Here is a 13,111-nt window from a genome sequence, read left to right as displayed (position 1 = left end):
GAGTTGAGAGTCAGTCAGAGATTTGAAGGGTTTATGAAACCGGGAATAGTAGGTCCTGCGCATGGGCTCAAGGTGACACTCGTATTCCAGGCGCAATGCTTTCTCCCTGCGGCTTTCGTACTCTGGCGTTTGTTGAGTGTTCAGGAGGACGTTGGATGGGCCGTTTAAGGCCATACTGACTGACAGATGAAGTTTTGACGTTGGAGTTTTTGAAGTGTACACATGAGAGATATGTTATGGTTTTGCTTATTGTTTGTTTCCCAAGCTCGCGAGTGGCGAGTTCCCAAGCTTATCGCCTCGCGTACGGGCCGAAGCCGGCCCTGATCACGGGCAGAATGCAGCCCTCCTCGTGCTGATGGATGCGCCGGCTGATGGGCATGCAGGGGTGGTTGTTGCCTTGGCAACCTAGTGGGGTCTGAAGCGTGTGATTTTTATTTGTCATTTTCAACACTTGTGCACAAGTCCGGCGTACGATAAACTGCGCCCGAAAAAAAATCTTAAAGGATGGGTGACAACAGGATTGCTTTGGAACTGCCAAATCCACATGGCAAGGAGACTATCTTTGTCAAATAGGTATTGTAAGGACGATCAAACGTGTTGCCTTGCGTGAGAGCCTGCGCAACATGTCGCTGGCCTTGGCGGAAATGGGCTCTCTACACTCAATCGAACTAGTGCTCAAGGAAAGTCGTCTGTGAGGAGCTGTATGAAGCAATCCGCAGGGTTCAGATGGCTTTTATAAGCAACGGCGTTGCACTTGCAGGGCTTTGTATGCTTGCGACGACAGCACATGGCAACAAAGACCCAACATACCTTAGTACATGTTAGTACATTTTGTGGCTATATTTCGTCGTCTGCACAACTTGTCGCATGTAATATGACACGCTTACAAATATTTTAGTTGTGCGATTTAGTTGAAAAGAGCAGCCCGTCATAAGTGTATCTTTTTTGATGCCACGTTATGTCTGAACAACGCCTTGGAAAGTTGGAAAACTTGAACACTTTTGTACGATTTACTCCAAGTGCTTCCAAGATTCCGCTTGACTTGCAAGGTAAACAGCTTATGCCATCCGCAAAGCTACATTGCCATACTTTCTTATGGGGGGCGTTAAATTGTAGAAGACGACACAGCTAAATCGAAGTCAGTAACCACTGAAGTAAGTTGCCGCTGCCTCAAGATTTTTCAGAGAGCTTCAGCAAAAGGATGAAAAATCATACCAATAACCCGTTGTGCCTGACGTTTGTAGTGGGATGGGTTCCCTGTACCTTGACAGCTGAGCTCGCGTTGACAGGTCTGAACCTATCCGCAGCAAGCAAACATGGCAGGACACATTCACCTGGCACAGTCACAGTCCGAGGAGTATATTATGCGTAAATCGTATCCGGAAGTGGTGCACTTTGCTGGAACAAGTAAACAGCAATAACACCCAATCATTCAACCTTCACAAGCTGTCCATGCTGACTTTGTACAGCTTACGACCCGTATGCGTTTCTCATCAGCCTCTTGGAATCCTGAGTACCTTTCCTTTGCCACAAGGGGGTCGTACCAATGACTTCTCCGTTCACTCAGCAAGTCAATCCCAAACACATCTTGGTTCATAGTGCTATCTTTCTACCTATTCTGACTTTCATCAAAGAACAACGCGTCACTGTCACAACTCCTTCACGCAAGAGCTGGCAATGTATACAGCACACTGCTGGCCATGCTGGGACCCACCCAAGACACGTAGTATACCATTATAGGTGGTCCAAAAGTTGATTTGGAGGGTTCCAGCAGAGCGGCTCCTTGGGCGCAGCCAATCACAGGAGGAAATATGGCTGGAGCGAACCCTCCGCTGAAGTTAGAGGATGATATCCTCAGGAAATTCTACCGGTCGTTCCATAAGCATGGAGCGCCGAACTGGGCGAAGGTGCGGAGCGCTAGCCTTGTGGGCTACGCTGTCTGTTGGGGCCCGAACTTAAGACGGTGCCCATTCGCCAGCTAGCCAACCAGGAGCCGGACGCCTATTGCCGCCCACTTGCTATGCAACAGATGTCGAAGGATACCAAATTATCGATTGAGCAGTGCGAGATGTTGCACAAGCAGCACACGTCTTTCCTCAGCCTTTCAGCCAGTCCAGACCTTGAAACTGCGTTCTTGGCGATGGTGAATGACCACTACCATGCAACACAGAATCTTGTAAGGGATGAGATGCAGGATGAAGACATGGCTCGTAGCAGCAGGCCTCGTCGCGGAGAGGTGGTGGAAGCGGAGGCCCAGGTCGCGACCAGTAGCAGCCAGGTGCGGTGTGTTCGCCATATGTTTAACATTTAACGAGCTTTCCATTACAGCACGAAGCACGCGCATAGCTGGCAAAAAGGCTTTTTCAACTCCTTCCTACTGGGGACAGCCGCAGCTGTCCGAAGGCTGCAAGCTGATAGTGCGAAATCTACTGAATCCCAGCAAAGTATGCTACGTAAAGCAGGTTCTTACGTTGCGCTGCAGAAACCCCGACGGACACCGAAACCGACTCCGCAACGGCTTGCTGCCGAGGAGGAGCAGCAGGCACGCCGCCTGGCAAAGGCAAGCCAAGCCACGCCCAAAAGCGTCAGAGCGAAGGTAGAATCATTGCGCTGTGGCAGGTCTGCTTGCCGAAGCTTTGCAGCTATGATGAGGCTCTGCAGGGGTGAAAAAAGAAGTGTGCCTGTCTTCGCGTTGTGCTTCTCCCCTGTGTTACACTTGAGGCTCCAGGCTGGACATGCACTGGTGTGATGCCAATGGGTTGTCGCATCAATGTTCAGCCTGCGATGCCCTTGTAGGTGGTGGCCAAAGCGCCACCCTCGCCTCCTAATGGGGACTGGACATCTTCCCAGCGCAAGCGCAGCCGCCGCCTCTTTGAAGACACTGGCGAACAGGATGCTCCGCGCTATCGCTCACCTATTTTGGACCGTTGGCGAGGTAATGGATTATGGGGGGCTCATGCGTCTTGCTGCGCTCCAAGCGCGTGCGGGCATGTCACCGCCTGGCTGGCTAGGGTTGTGTCGGGTGCTAACGCTGGATCTTGGGAATTGGGGCTGTTGTCGAGAGTGAAGTTAGCTGGAATGGTTACGGCAATGTGTGTTTGTCCAGCCGTTACTTTAACAAACTATCGCAAAGGGAACTGTCCGCCTTGTGAACTGCCTTACTTCCAAAGCCGTATCGAACTGTGTGTGTGTGTGTGTGTTACATGGTTGGGGGGTGCGTGACCCCATACCTGCAAAACTACCCATACGAGCCGAAGGCCCAAGGGCAATATCTATACGCCTAAAAGCCACGGAGAACAGGAAACACCGCACATCAGCCCAGACTAGCGTCCAAAAGGGGTAACTGAGTCTCGGTGGGCCCACATACGTTCCAACATCCTCCAAAGCCGTACCGAACTGCATTGCGCGGGCCGTACTTCCAATTCCTGTGCCTCCTGCTTACCACCAGGTCGCCCTATAACGGACGTCGACGAGGGTGTGGATGCCCTCCTCTCGCTAGCGTGTGGTGCTAGCGCGCATACCACCAGCGCCCTGGACGACCACCCCACCGGGGCTGAGATTGCGTCGAACACCGCCGACCCGGACTACGATGCACCAGAACCCGAACCGCCGGAGCACATGCAGGAGACGCCACCAAAGCGACAGCGAGGTAGTTCTCCTTACCGACCGTGGGCAGTTATGCGCTGCAACGATTGCGGGTTTGCTGTAACTGAAGAAGGCAGTGTCCTGGTCCTGGAGCATGCGTTTTTATCGTCGGCCTGATCGGAATCACGGCGTGTTGACACTGCTATGCAGGGGCTCGAGGATCGCGGACTACGCCAACCCCATCGGGAACGCCCGTGAAAGGCGGGGCCCGGTCGTCGTCGGCAGCGGGGGCCACAACCACAGCCGATGCTTTACCTATGGCTAATGCTACGGGGCTTCGCAGCCCTAGGCCACGTGGTGGGGCGCCCGTTGCGGCGGTGGCGCCTGCGAGTACAAACACGTCTGGTCGTACCGGCGCGGCGTCTGGAGGAAGGCCTAAGAAGGAACCGCGGGGGTCGCCTACGAGCTCACAGCAGCGTGGTACAGTCACTGCATCGCCACCTGTTCCGGCGGACGCGAGCGGGGAGGCGAATGCTACTGCGCCACCACCCAGTGAGACAACCACAGGGGCTGGAAGTGACGCGACGCCCGATGGCGCAGCGGCGACGGCAGCAGCGGCCGCAGCCGCAGTAGCAGCAGCAACAACGTCCCCGGGCCCTGCAGGCAGACCAGTCCGCAAGCGCAAGCCTACGGCAATTGCTCTCGCGGCGGCAGCAGCAGCGGAGGAGGAGGAAGGCACGGGTGGGCGGGGTGTGCGGAGTGTTGTTGCTGCGGTGGCTGCAGCAGTAGCGGCGGCAGAAGCGACGCAAGCAGTCGCTGCAGGCTCGGTGCCAGCGCAGGCGTCCGCGGCAGCTTCGCCTCCCACAGAAGATGGGGGCAGCACCCATATCACCGACATGGCTAGCAACACAGCGGCTCTCCTAGCTTCGGTACCACCCGTGAGGACCCGTGGGTCTGCCCGCCTTGCGAATAGCGGACCTGGCAGTCGGCGTGCGGGTGAGCGTCCTTCGCCTGCCGCTGTGGGCGCAGCCACTGAAAAGGAAGTGGCTTTGTCAAGCGTTGAGGCTGGTGCAGCTCCTGGGCTGGGCCCGCTCGTTGAGGCGCTGGCGCCGGCGCCGACATCGGGGCGGGCGAGGGTACATACTGGCGGCAGTGGGCAAAGCCACGCAGCGGGGTCGCAGAGCGCAGGGCCTATCAGTATTCGCCTTCCACCCGCTCGTGCGGCGAACCAGCCACTCCCTGGGCGGACACGGCGGCGCAAGTCGCTTCCCGAGCGCCTGCCCCCTATGTGGGAATCGCTGAAAGTTCCATCGACGCAAACAGGTAAGAAACTGGAGGGTTATTTGCTGTGTATCTAGCCTCGCCTACGCATCGCAACATTGCAAAGCTGCCCAGTCAAGCAGAGCATAATGGTTAATGCTAGTCGTGCAGGGCCAGGGCTTTGCAAGGAAGTTGGGGTTCTGTACAGAAATGCGCAGCGTTCTTAAGCTGGGCGTGGGCATTGGCGCCATCCCGGGGTCGGTATTCTTTTCCTCCTTTTGACCTTCTGGTCTTTGGCACTGGCTTCCGTTGGCAGGTGCTGGCACCGGCGGGGTCGCCTCAGCAGCGCCTGCGGGGCCAGTGTCAGCGGTGACGGATGTGGCAGGCGTGGGTGCGACAAACAGCACAGCTTCTGGGGAAACGTCGAGAGCGATGCCGGCTGCAGAGGCTGCGCTGCGGCACTGCCTGGGGCCCCGCGTTCGACGTTGGTGCACATATGAATTCTTGTACAGCGCCCTGGATCGACCCTGGTTCCTGCGGAACGAGCTCCTCGTGAGTTAGGGAGGCAAAGACGTTATTCCGCACCTAGCATTTGTTGCTGTTACAGATGTTTCTCCTAGTCACGATGAGACCTCCGGAAGCTAGCGTCCCTGGAGGGCATCGCGCGCATTCGGTCTCATTGTTTAAAAGCTCAGTTGAGCCGTCGCAACGCAGTCCGCGTCAAACTTGAGGGCTGCGGCTGGCTGCTTGGGAAACCGCACGGTATCCGGTCCAGCTATCCTGTAATGGGTCAATGGTCGTTCATGTGCATTACTGCTTCCATGTACCATTCGTGAAGCAGCTGAACCCTTTTTTGCAGGAGTTCTGTGCGCTGCACATGCAGCTGCCAACCTCAAAGCTGACACGTCTAGAGTGGTCGGTGCTGCGCGCATCGCTCGGTCGGCCGCGGCGGCTTTCGCTGGCGTTTCTGCGCGAGGAGCGGCTGCGACTGGAGGGATACAGGCAAGCACCTCGGAGGCCTTACTGCCGGCCTTACTTCCACACATCCACTGCACTGCACCGCCCACCCACGTATGGGTTATGTTGATGCATGCCACACTGAGCAGGGGGCCAATTGGGCCGACCCACGCGCGGGTCCGTGTAGGGGGACTGCTCGTCCAGCGAGCTTTGAAACCCTATGAAACTCTTAGACGACTGGCAACGAAAGCGTTTGCACGTGGCTTCATTTCTTTTGCAATACCAATGCCCGCCGAGGCACTTGCACGGCGACCACGAGCTGTCAAAAGCCCTTAAACCTTGATAGGTTTAGTCAGGCTATCCTCTTTCGTCGACGCTCGCAGGGAACACGCGCGGCTGAAGTATGAGGAGGTGGCCCTGGGCATGGAGGTGCCGCACGAGCTGCCCCGGCAGTTGCGCGTGGGTCAAGAGGTCACGGCTCGCCACCCCCATTCGCGGCAGCTGTATGATGGCGTCATCCTAACGGTCAAAGGCAATAAGTACAGGTGAAGAGGGTTGGGGACGGTCTCAACAGGCGCCGATGGCGGCATCTCTAATATTTTGTGCCTTAGACCGCTTTGAGATTGGCTTGATGGATCGACATTGCCTCTCGCACGCCTTGCGTCTTCGTGCATACAGAAGCGCGATGCGACGTCGCCGCGCTAGCAGCAGCGCGATTATCCAGTCTGAGTGCCCTTATCTGCGCCGCAGGGTACAGTTCCATCGAGGTGACTTGATGACGGAGGTGATTCTGGACACGGACGTTATGCCAGTCGACCCACACGAGTGCCTGTCGCTGCAAATGGCCATTGTGCCCTTCGTGCTCAACGGTCGGGCATATGATCCCGTGCGCCTTGCTACTCTGCGTGGTCTCCTACCCCCACAAGGAGTTGCCTTGCGGCCGCCGACGCTGCCCGCGCGGCCTCTGGGCTCCTCTGCAACAGGCCTGGATACCTTGATGGTGAGGGGTTTGACAGCATGGGGCGTCTTGCGGAGAATTTGCTTAAGTGTCGGGATTTCTAAGGGCACCGCACCAAGTGAATGGAAGGATAGTATGGGGAAATTGCTTGCGGAACGGTTATTCAGTGCTGAATGACCGCGCCTACTGAAGGGCACATCGATACCGGTCGCAATGGCTGTCTTCGCACGGATGCCGCGCAATAAAACCAAGGCGGAAAATCGCATGTTAGCTGGTAAGGGCAGAAGAGGGGGAAATTTTGGGGTTGTGTTTCGTTGTATGTACCCGAGGGGGCATACAGTTTTCCGTGTATGTGAAGTGTAAAGTTTTTAGTTGAAGAACTGACTGTAGGACGGGTTGATTTGGGGCAGCCGTGAAAACCCATCAACATAATACGTGACAAGCACATGCGTTTCCTTGTCGTGTTGCATTTTGGCGCTGGGGTCGCCGAGCTGCTTCCTCGCCCGCTGTTGTTTGGCTCGCACAGATGCGTGAGCAAGACGCGGCGATGGTGGCGGAGGTTCAACGCGCGCTGGAGGTGAAAGAGGAACTCGTCGCTCAGCTAACGCAGCTTAACAACGAGGCGGCGTCGGGGCTGCATACCGACGAGAATGGCGGCCGCACGGACAACTTTCAACTGAAGTACACTAACGTTGTGCTTAAACTGAGGGATACCAACACTGTGCTCGAGGCCGCTCTGAGCCGGCTTCAAGCTCGCCAACAACAAATCAGCGTGGCGGCGCCGGCTGCGGCGGCAACCTTCGGCCCGTCTCTAATGCTACAGCAGCAACAACAGCTGGCGGCTGTTGCGGCCAGTGCGGCAGCAGCAGCTGCGGCTGCCGGCGGAGTAAGGTCAGCTGACTCCGCGACGGCGGGCATGACGTCACTGCCTCAGCAACAGCCGCAGGGGCTGCCTCCGCAGCCGCCCGTGGTACCGACACAGCCACAGGCACAGGGGCCGCCACAGTCGACGCCCCAAACGCCACCTAGGCAGGCGACAAATTCCTCTGCACTACCGGCGGCCGCCCCATCCCCCACTGTACCACAAGTCGCACCAGCCCCAGTAGCGCCAGTAGTGCCCCAAGCGTCGGGGGCGCCTGTCCGGCCAACGACAGCCAAGCCAATGCAGGTACAGCCCCTTTCGCCAGGCACGCTGCTTGTCGTGCCGCCGCAGCGGCCCCGTGCTGGGGTTGCGACCACCACCGCCTCTGCAGCAGCACCTGCGGCCTTCCCCTTGCTGCCTGCCCAGGGGACCCTGCCGCTTGGCCCTGGGGTGTCGGCGTCAACTCCGGAACAGCTTGTTGAGCAGGCTTTGGTGGAGGCACGGACGGTAGTCGACGGGTGCCGAGGCAAGGGCGTCGGTGGGCAGCCGCTGCTGATCCCCTCCGCGCCCCAGCCGGTCTCAGTCGTGGCTCCAATCATTCTGCAGGCGCCTGGCGGGGCGTCAGTGCCCTTAGTGCTGCCGCCGGGTGCCGTACTGCCGCAGCAGCTCGTGTTACAGGCGCCTGTGGCGGCGGCGGGGGAGGGCCTGATGCAGGAGCAGGTGGCCATGGCGGCGGCGATGCAGTCATCGCACGCGCTTCCTGGAGATGGCGACGTGAGCTCCGATGGCAGAGAGGTCAGTGCGCTGGCTGACAGCAGTGCAACGAGGCTGCGCGATACCTCGGCGGAGCCGGCGGAGCCCTCTGGGACGTCCACTTGTGTGAAAACGGAGGACGAAAGCTCGTTTGGGCGGCCAGGATTGGAGGTTTCTGGGATAACGGAACGGACGGCCGAGGCAGCGCCTAGCGCATGCCCGGCCCCAATGGAGGAGTCTATGACGGAGGAACAACTTGCGGAAAGCTGGTTGCGAGACGTTATCGTGGGTTGCGTGGGAGTGCTCTTCACCATTCAGAAGTGTACCGCTGGGAATGTGTCGGCTACCACTGTGGCGGAAGCGCTCGACCTTGCCGTGCAGCAGCTGCGAATTCGGACGGATGGAGAGAACGATGCGCTGTACGCGGACATTGTGCAGTCTGTGCAGGGCCTGAAGGGGCACTTGACGAGAGCATTTGCATAAAGCATGGCTTGCGCAGGGCTGGAGTAAATAACGGACAATGAGAACTTGCCTGAACTTGGTTGCTTGATGGGGTACAGATCAAAATATTTTGACCATGATTCTTGGACGAGTCGTATCCATACTTGGTGTTATTGTTTTATAAGTCGTGAGCGTGAATTTTGATGAAAAGCTGTGCGCTGTGTGGGGTTGGCGAAAGGCCGTGTGGTTGTAGCAAAGTTTTAATGCTCCCGGTGGCTCAAGGGTTTAAGCATCGCAGTGTCAACTGCGAGACTGCATCTGACTAGCGCCTTAAAAAGGTCAAAGAGGGAATGCCGTGTCGGTGTGCTTGTCGTCTTGTTCCGGCGTTATGAGCTGGTTGCTTCATGTCCAGGTGCTTTGTGGGCAAATTTTCCTGCGGACCTTCTTCAGGTTTGGAAAGGTGATAGGTTATTTTACTCAATGAAAGCAGAGTGCATGGTTGCGCGCATACGCAGGCAATCCTGTCGCACAGTGCCGCGGATACTGTCAGGGTGCGAACGGTGACGGTGTTGAATATGCTTTTGTAACAGAAGCAAGTCACATATCGGCTGTTGTTACGTGGTCCAGGCTGCAGCCCAGCGTGCCGATACCCGCAACAGCCACGCCACACTGCTTTCGCGCAGCTTCAGCTTGTCTGATAACTAAGCCAGGCAGCAGTGATCATGGCAAGGCGATTCCGTGGCCAGCAGGTGGCCGGCCTGCAGACCTTCCCCACCAGCTGTGTGAAACCCGTCCTGGAGCGGTTGGCCTGGTGGATCTCAGGCTGCTTTTAGCATCAACTGAGGGTTTGCGCGACTGGTGATTGCGACTGACGCTAGTGCGGAACGCTGGTGGCAGTGGGGCCAAGATATCGGACGGCCAGGATTCGTCGTCCAGTGATGACGAGGGAAGCTGCAAGCTCATCCGCTGGACCGCAGCGGGCAAAACCAGACAACCCGCGCTCCTCCATTTCCCTCGGTACCCGTGTTCAGCACCCTAGGGCTCAGGACAGTGAGGGGCATGGCAGCGGCAGCACCATTGCCACCGCTGCTCATAAAGCGGCCGTGCATGAAACTATGACGCCCAGCGTTGTCTCCCCAATTCATGACATCCTGCAGCACCTGGCGACCAAGCACCAGCAGTACTTGTGCATTCAACATTCTCAGGCGGCGACACCGACGAGGATGGCGGAGGCGGCGGCAGCACTACCGTGCGGCTGTAGCTCACAAGGTATGCCGGACCAGCCAGGTGCCCGACACCGCCGCGGCCTTTCTGCCGGCGAGTGCGCCCATCCATCAGGTTGTTTTCCACAGCAGCCATGCTGGCTTCCCACCTTCCGCATCCCCCATGCTGCCTGTGATGCAGCAGACTGTTGCGAATGCTGTTGCGGTCCCACCGCACCGCCGCCAGCGCAGCACCGCCAGCGTGCGCCTGGTCTCAGCGCCATCTTGGCGCTGACGCAGCTGCAGTCTTTGGGGCTGTACGGCGTTCATGTCAGTCACAACCTCTTGGGCCGCGTGTCCGCGTTGTCGGGTCTTACCCGGCTGTGCTTCGACATGTCAATACCCGTCGACCGCCTGGATGTGATGACTGGGCTGTCCAGGTTGGCGCGCCTGCATTGGACGGTCACATGGCCACGGGGGGCAGCGGGGGAAAGGCAAAGGCGGCGACGCCGGCGACGTGCGCAGCTCGCGGCACTGCGGAAGCAGAGGCCGGTGGGGAATTGGCAAAGCTGGCCCAGGCGCGGGGACAGTTTGGCAGCAGCAATTCCCTCCGCAATCAAGCGACGGAGCCTGGACGTGGGACGTTGGCAGCCGCGCGCGGTATCAGCGGCGTCGAGGACGGCAATCCCGGTGGCGGCTGCCACGGTAATCCCGGCGGTGACATTCGGGACGGGGGCGACGACCACGCCTATGGCAATGACGATGGCAACACCATTCGCAGAAGCAGCAGCGGCAGCAATGGCGAGGGCGTTTTTGTAGGCGCCCGGCTCCGCAACAGCTTCGGGGCCGGTGGCCACAGCGTTGGCGTCGCTGAAGACGCGGAAGCGGCTGTGTCCCATTTGCGGCTGCGTTTGTGCTGTGGCGACATGGGCAGCGCCTTTTTCCCCACCCCCGTGCTGCTGCAGGCCGCACGCAACGCGCTGCCCCGCCTGCGGCGCTTCGGTTTCCGGGTGTTGTCCAGCTGGCAACCCGTCCCACACACGCTGTGCAATTGGGTCGCGGCAGACCCACGGGTCCCTGGAAGATTATCCTGCATCCGCGGCGCTCCGATGCAGCCCGACCAAAGCATCTTCATTTGGCAGGATTTCGATTGGCACCTTTGGGAGTGCTGCGGTGGTGGTGGGCATGCGGCACCGCCGTGTGTGCCGGCACAGTCCCAGTCTGGGGCGCCAACGGTGCTGTTGATGGTGGTGCAGGTTGTGTAGCAGTACTAGTGGCGGTGCGCTGGATGGGGCCGGAGCTGCTGTTATCGTATAGCTACGGAGAGCGCAGCTTTGGGACCCGCTGACGTCCCTGTGGGTGGGCATCCGGACTGCCAGCAACAGCTGGATAGGCGACTGCATGAGTGCGACAGCGGCACTAAATGCGGTGGCAGGCAGCCCGGCCCGGTGCAGACGGACACCATTTATACTGAAGAAGGCCTATGCTTTTATTCAAGCGAGGGGTTCTACTCGAGTCGTGTAGAAGCTAAATTTCGATCAATAACTGTCGTATTCCCCAGAACACCACCACCACCACCACCACCACCACCAACAACAACAACACGGTGAGCACTTTTCCTTGGGGTTTAGGTGCGCTTGGGGTTTAGGTGCGCGTGGCTATGCTGCGAGGCATGCTGCTGCCAACAATCATCATCCTCATTCACCGTCGTGTGCGTTACCTCATTCATACATAAAATGGTTTGCCGCCTCCCGTCACCTGCAGGACCCCTCAGAGCTTGGCGAGCTATTACAGCCCTGCACACTAGGCGCGGTTTCGGAGCTCCGGCGCCTGGCCCTGTTAGACATCTTGAGACCGCCGGGATGCTGCGAGCCACCCCAGCGGGTCCGTGGGGCCGCTGTCCAGGAAGGGAGGGGAGGGAGGAGAGGGAGGAGAGGGAGGGAGGGAGAGACCGAGGGAGCGCCATGAGGGCATCCCCGGGCAATCACCTGGAGGAGGGTACCCCAGGTGCTGCGGTGGCTGGGTGGTGGAGCCGCCCGCCATGTGTGGGGACGGGCGCTTGCAGGTGGCTGGGTGGTGGAGCCGCCCGCCAAGTGCAGGTGGCCGCATTTGGTGTCAGATGGAACGCTGCATGGTGCTTTCCCAGCAGCAGCAGCAGCAGCAGCAGCAGAGGGGTCCATGCTTCCATCCTCCTACGCCCCCACACGGGCCCCCGGGGATCTCTCTCTGTGCGCGCGCAGGTCTCAGGCCCTCCATATGACCCCTCCGACTCCCTGACTCAGTTGCTTCACCGCCCCCAGTCTGAAGTCACTCGAGAGCGGCTGGTGCACAGCCCCCAGTGGCTAGACGTCATCCTGCCGCAGCTGCCCAGCGCGCCGCGTCCATCGTCGCCACGTGTGCCGTGTCGGTACCTCGGCTGCCACCAAGCTGTGGCAGCGGGGAGCAGGGCTTGATCCAGGAGACGACCGCCCCGGACTTTGTAGATGTGGGTGCTGCGGAAGCCCCCGTTCAGGAGGGGACCCAGCGGATGGGGGACTCGGCGACACAGGCTGGGGCCAACAAGCACGCCGGGGTGCTGTCAGGCAGTGAGGTTACAGCCCGCCACGGCGACCACAACGGCGACGGAGGAACCGGAAGGTTGCCTGTGTGCAGCAGCGCGGGCAGGACGGCAGCTCCATTAGCGATGGCGATGGCGGTCCCATGGTTCGGTGGTGTAAGGGAACGGAAAGCGCTAGAGCTGCGGAATCTCGTACACAACATGTCATTGCCGGTGTCTGCCCAGGAGAAGGATCAACCGCAGCTCAAGCAGCTTATACCTCATCGCAACCAGCACCACCAGCACCACCAGCACCACTAGCACCACCAGCACCACCACCGACAACAACGAAAGCTAAAAGCGCAAAGCCACCAACAAGAGCATCCTCAGAAGAAGGCAGCAGCGGCAGGGAGCAGGGGCGCCAGCAGGGGCGCCAGCAGGTGCTCCTGGGCCCGACTGCGGCGCCTCTTCGGACCTTGGAGCATTTGGCCGCAAAGCTACTGGGCGGTCTGTCCGGTGGGTTAGCTGCGGCCCGGCGGCCGTTGGAAGGATCTCAG

The 13,111-nt window shown here is 59.0% G+C and overlaps 2 protein-coding genes across 2 annotated transcripts; both read left to right on the top strand.

Annotated features, from left to right (window-relative positions):
• Window positions 1–1,811: 1,811 nt before the first annotated feature.
• Window positions 1,812–8,858, top strand: VOLCADRAFT_89488 (uncharacterized protein; the record flags this gene model as incomplete). Its single annotated transcript, XM_002949195.1, has 11 exons — window positions 1,812–1,907; window positions 2,030–2,278; window positions 2,797–2,935; window positions 3,449–3,649; window positions 3,796–4,908; window positions 5,162–5,397; window positions 5,729–5,916; window positions 6,186–6,347; window positions 6,553–6,802; window positions 7,287–7,928; window positions 8,049–8,858. The coding sequence occupies 11 exons, from the start codon at window positions 1,812–1,814 to the stop codon at window positions 8,856–8,858; spliced, it is 4,086 nt and encodes a 1,361-aa protein (XP_002949241.1).
• A 1,073-nt stretch (window positions 8,859–9,931) lies between these two features.
• Window positions 9,932–12,875, top strand: VOLCADRAFT_89487 (uncharacterized protein; the record flags this gene model as incomplete). Its single annotated transcript, XM_002949194.1, has 6 exons — window positions 9,932–10,103; window positions 10,221–10,348; window positions 10,459–11,268; window positions 11,783–11,902; window positions 12,259–12,425; window positions 12,455–12,875. The coding sequence occupies 6 exons, from the start codon at window positions 9,932–9,934 to the stop codon at window positions 12,873–12,875; spliced, it is 1,818 nt and encodes a 605-aa protein (XP_002949240.1).
• Between the last annotated feature and the right edge of the window lie 236 nt (window positions 12,876–13,111).

This window comes from Volvox carteri, assembly GCF_000143455.1.
Source record: "Volvox carteri f. nagariensis unplaced genomic scaffold VOLCAscaffold_13, whole genome shotgun sequence".
Lineage (NCBI taxonomy): Eukaryota > Viridiplantae > Chlorophyta > Chlorophyceae > Chlamydomonadales > Volvocaceae > Volvox > Volvox carteri.
Note: the sequence above shows the minus strand (reverse complement) of the source record. Positions and strands in the feature narration are given on the sequence as shown.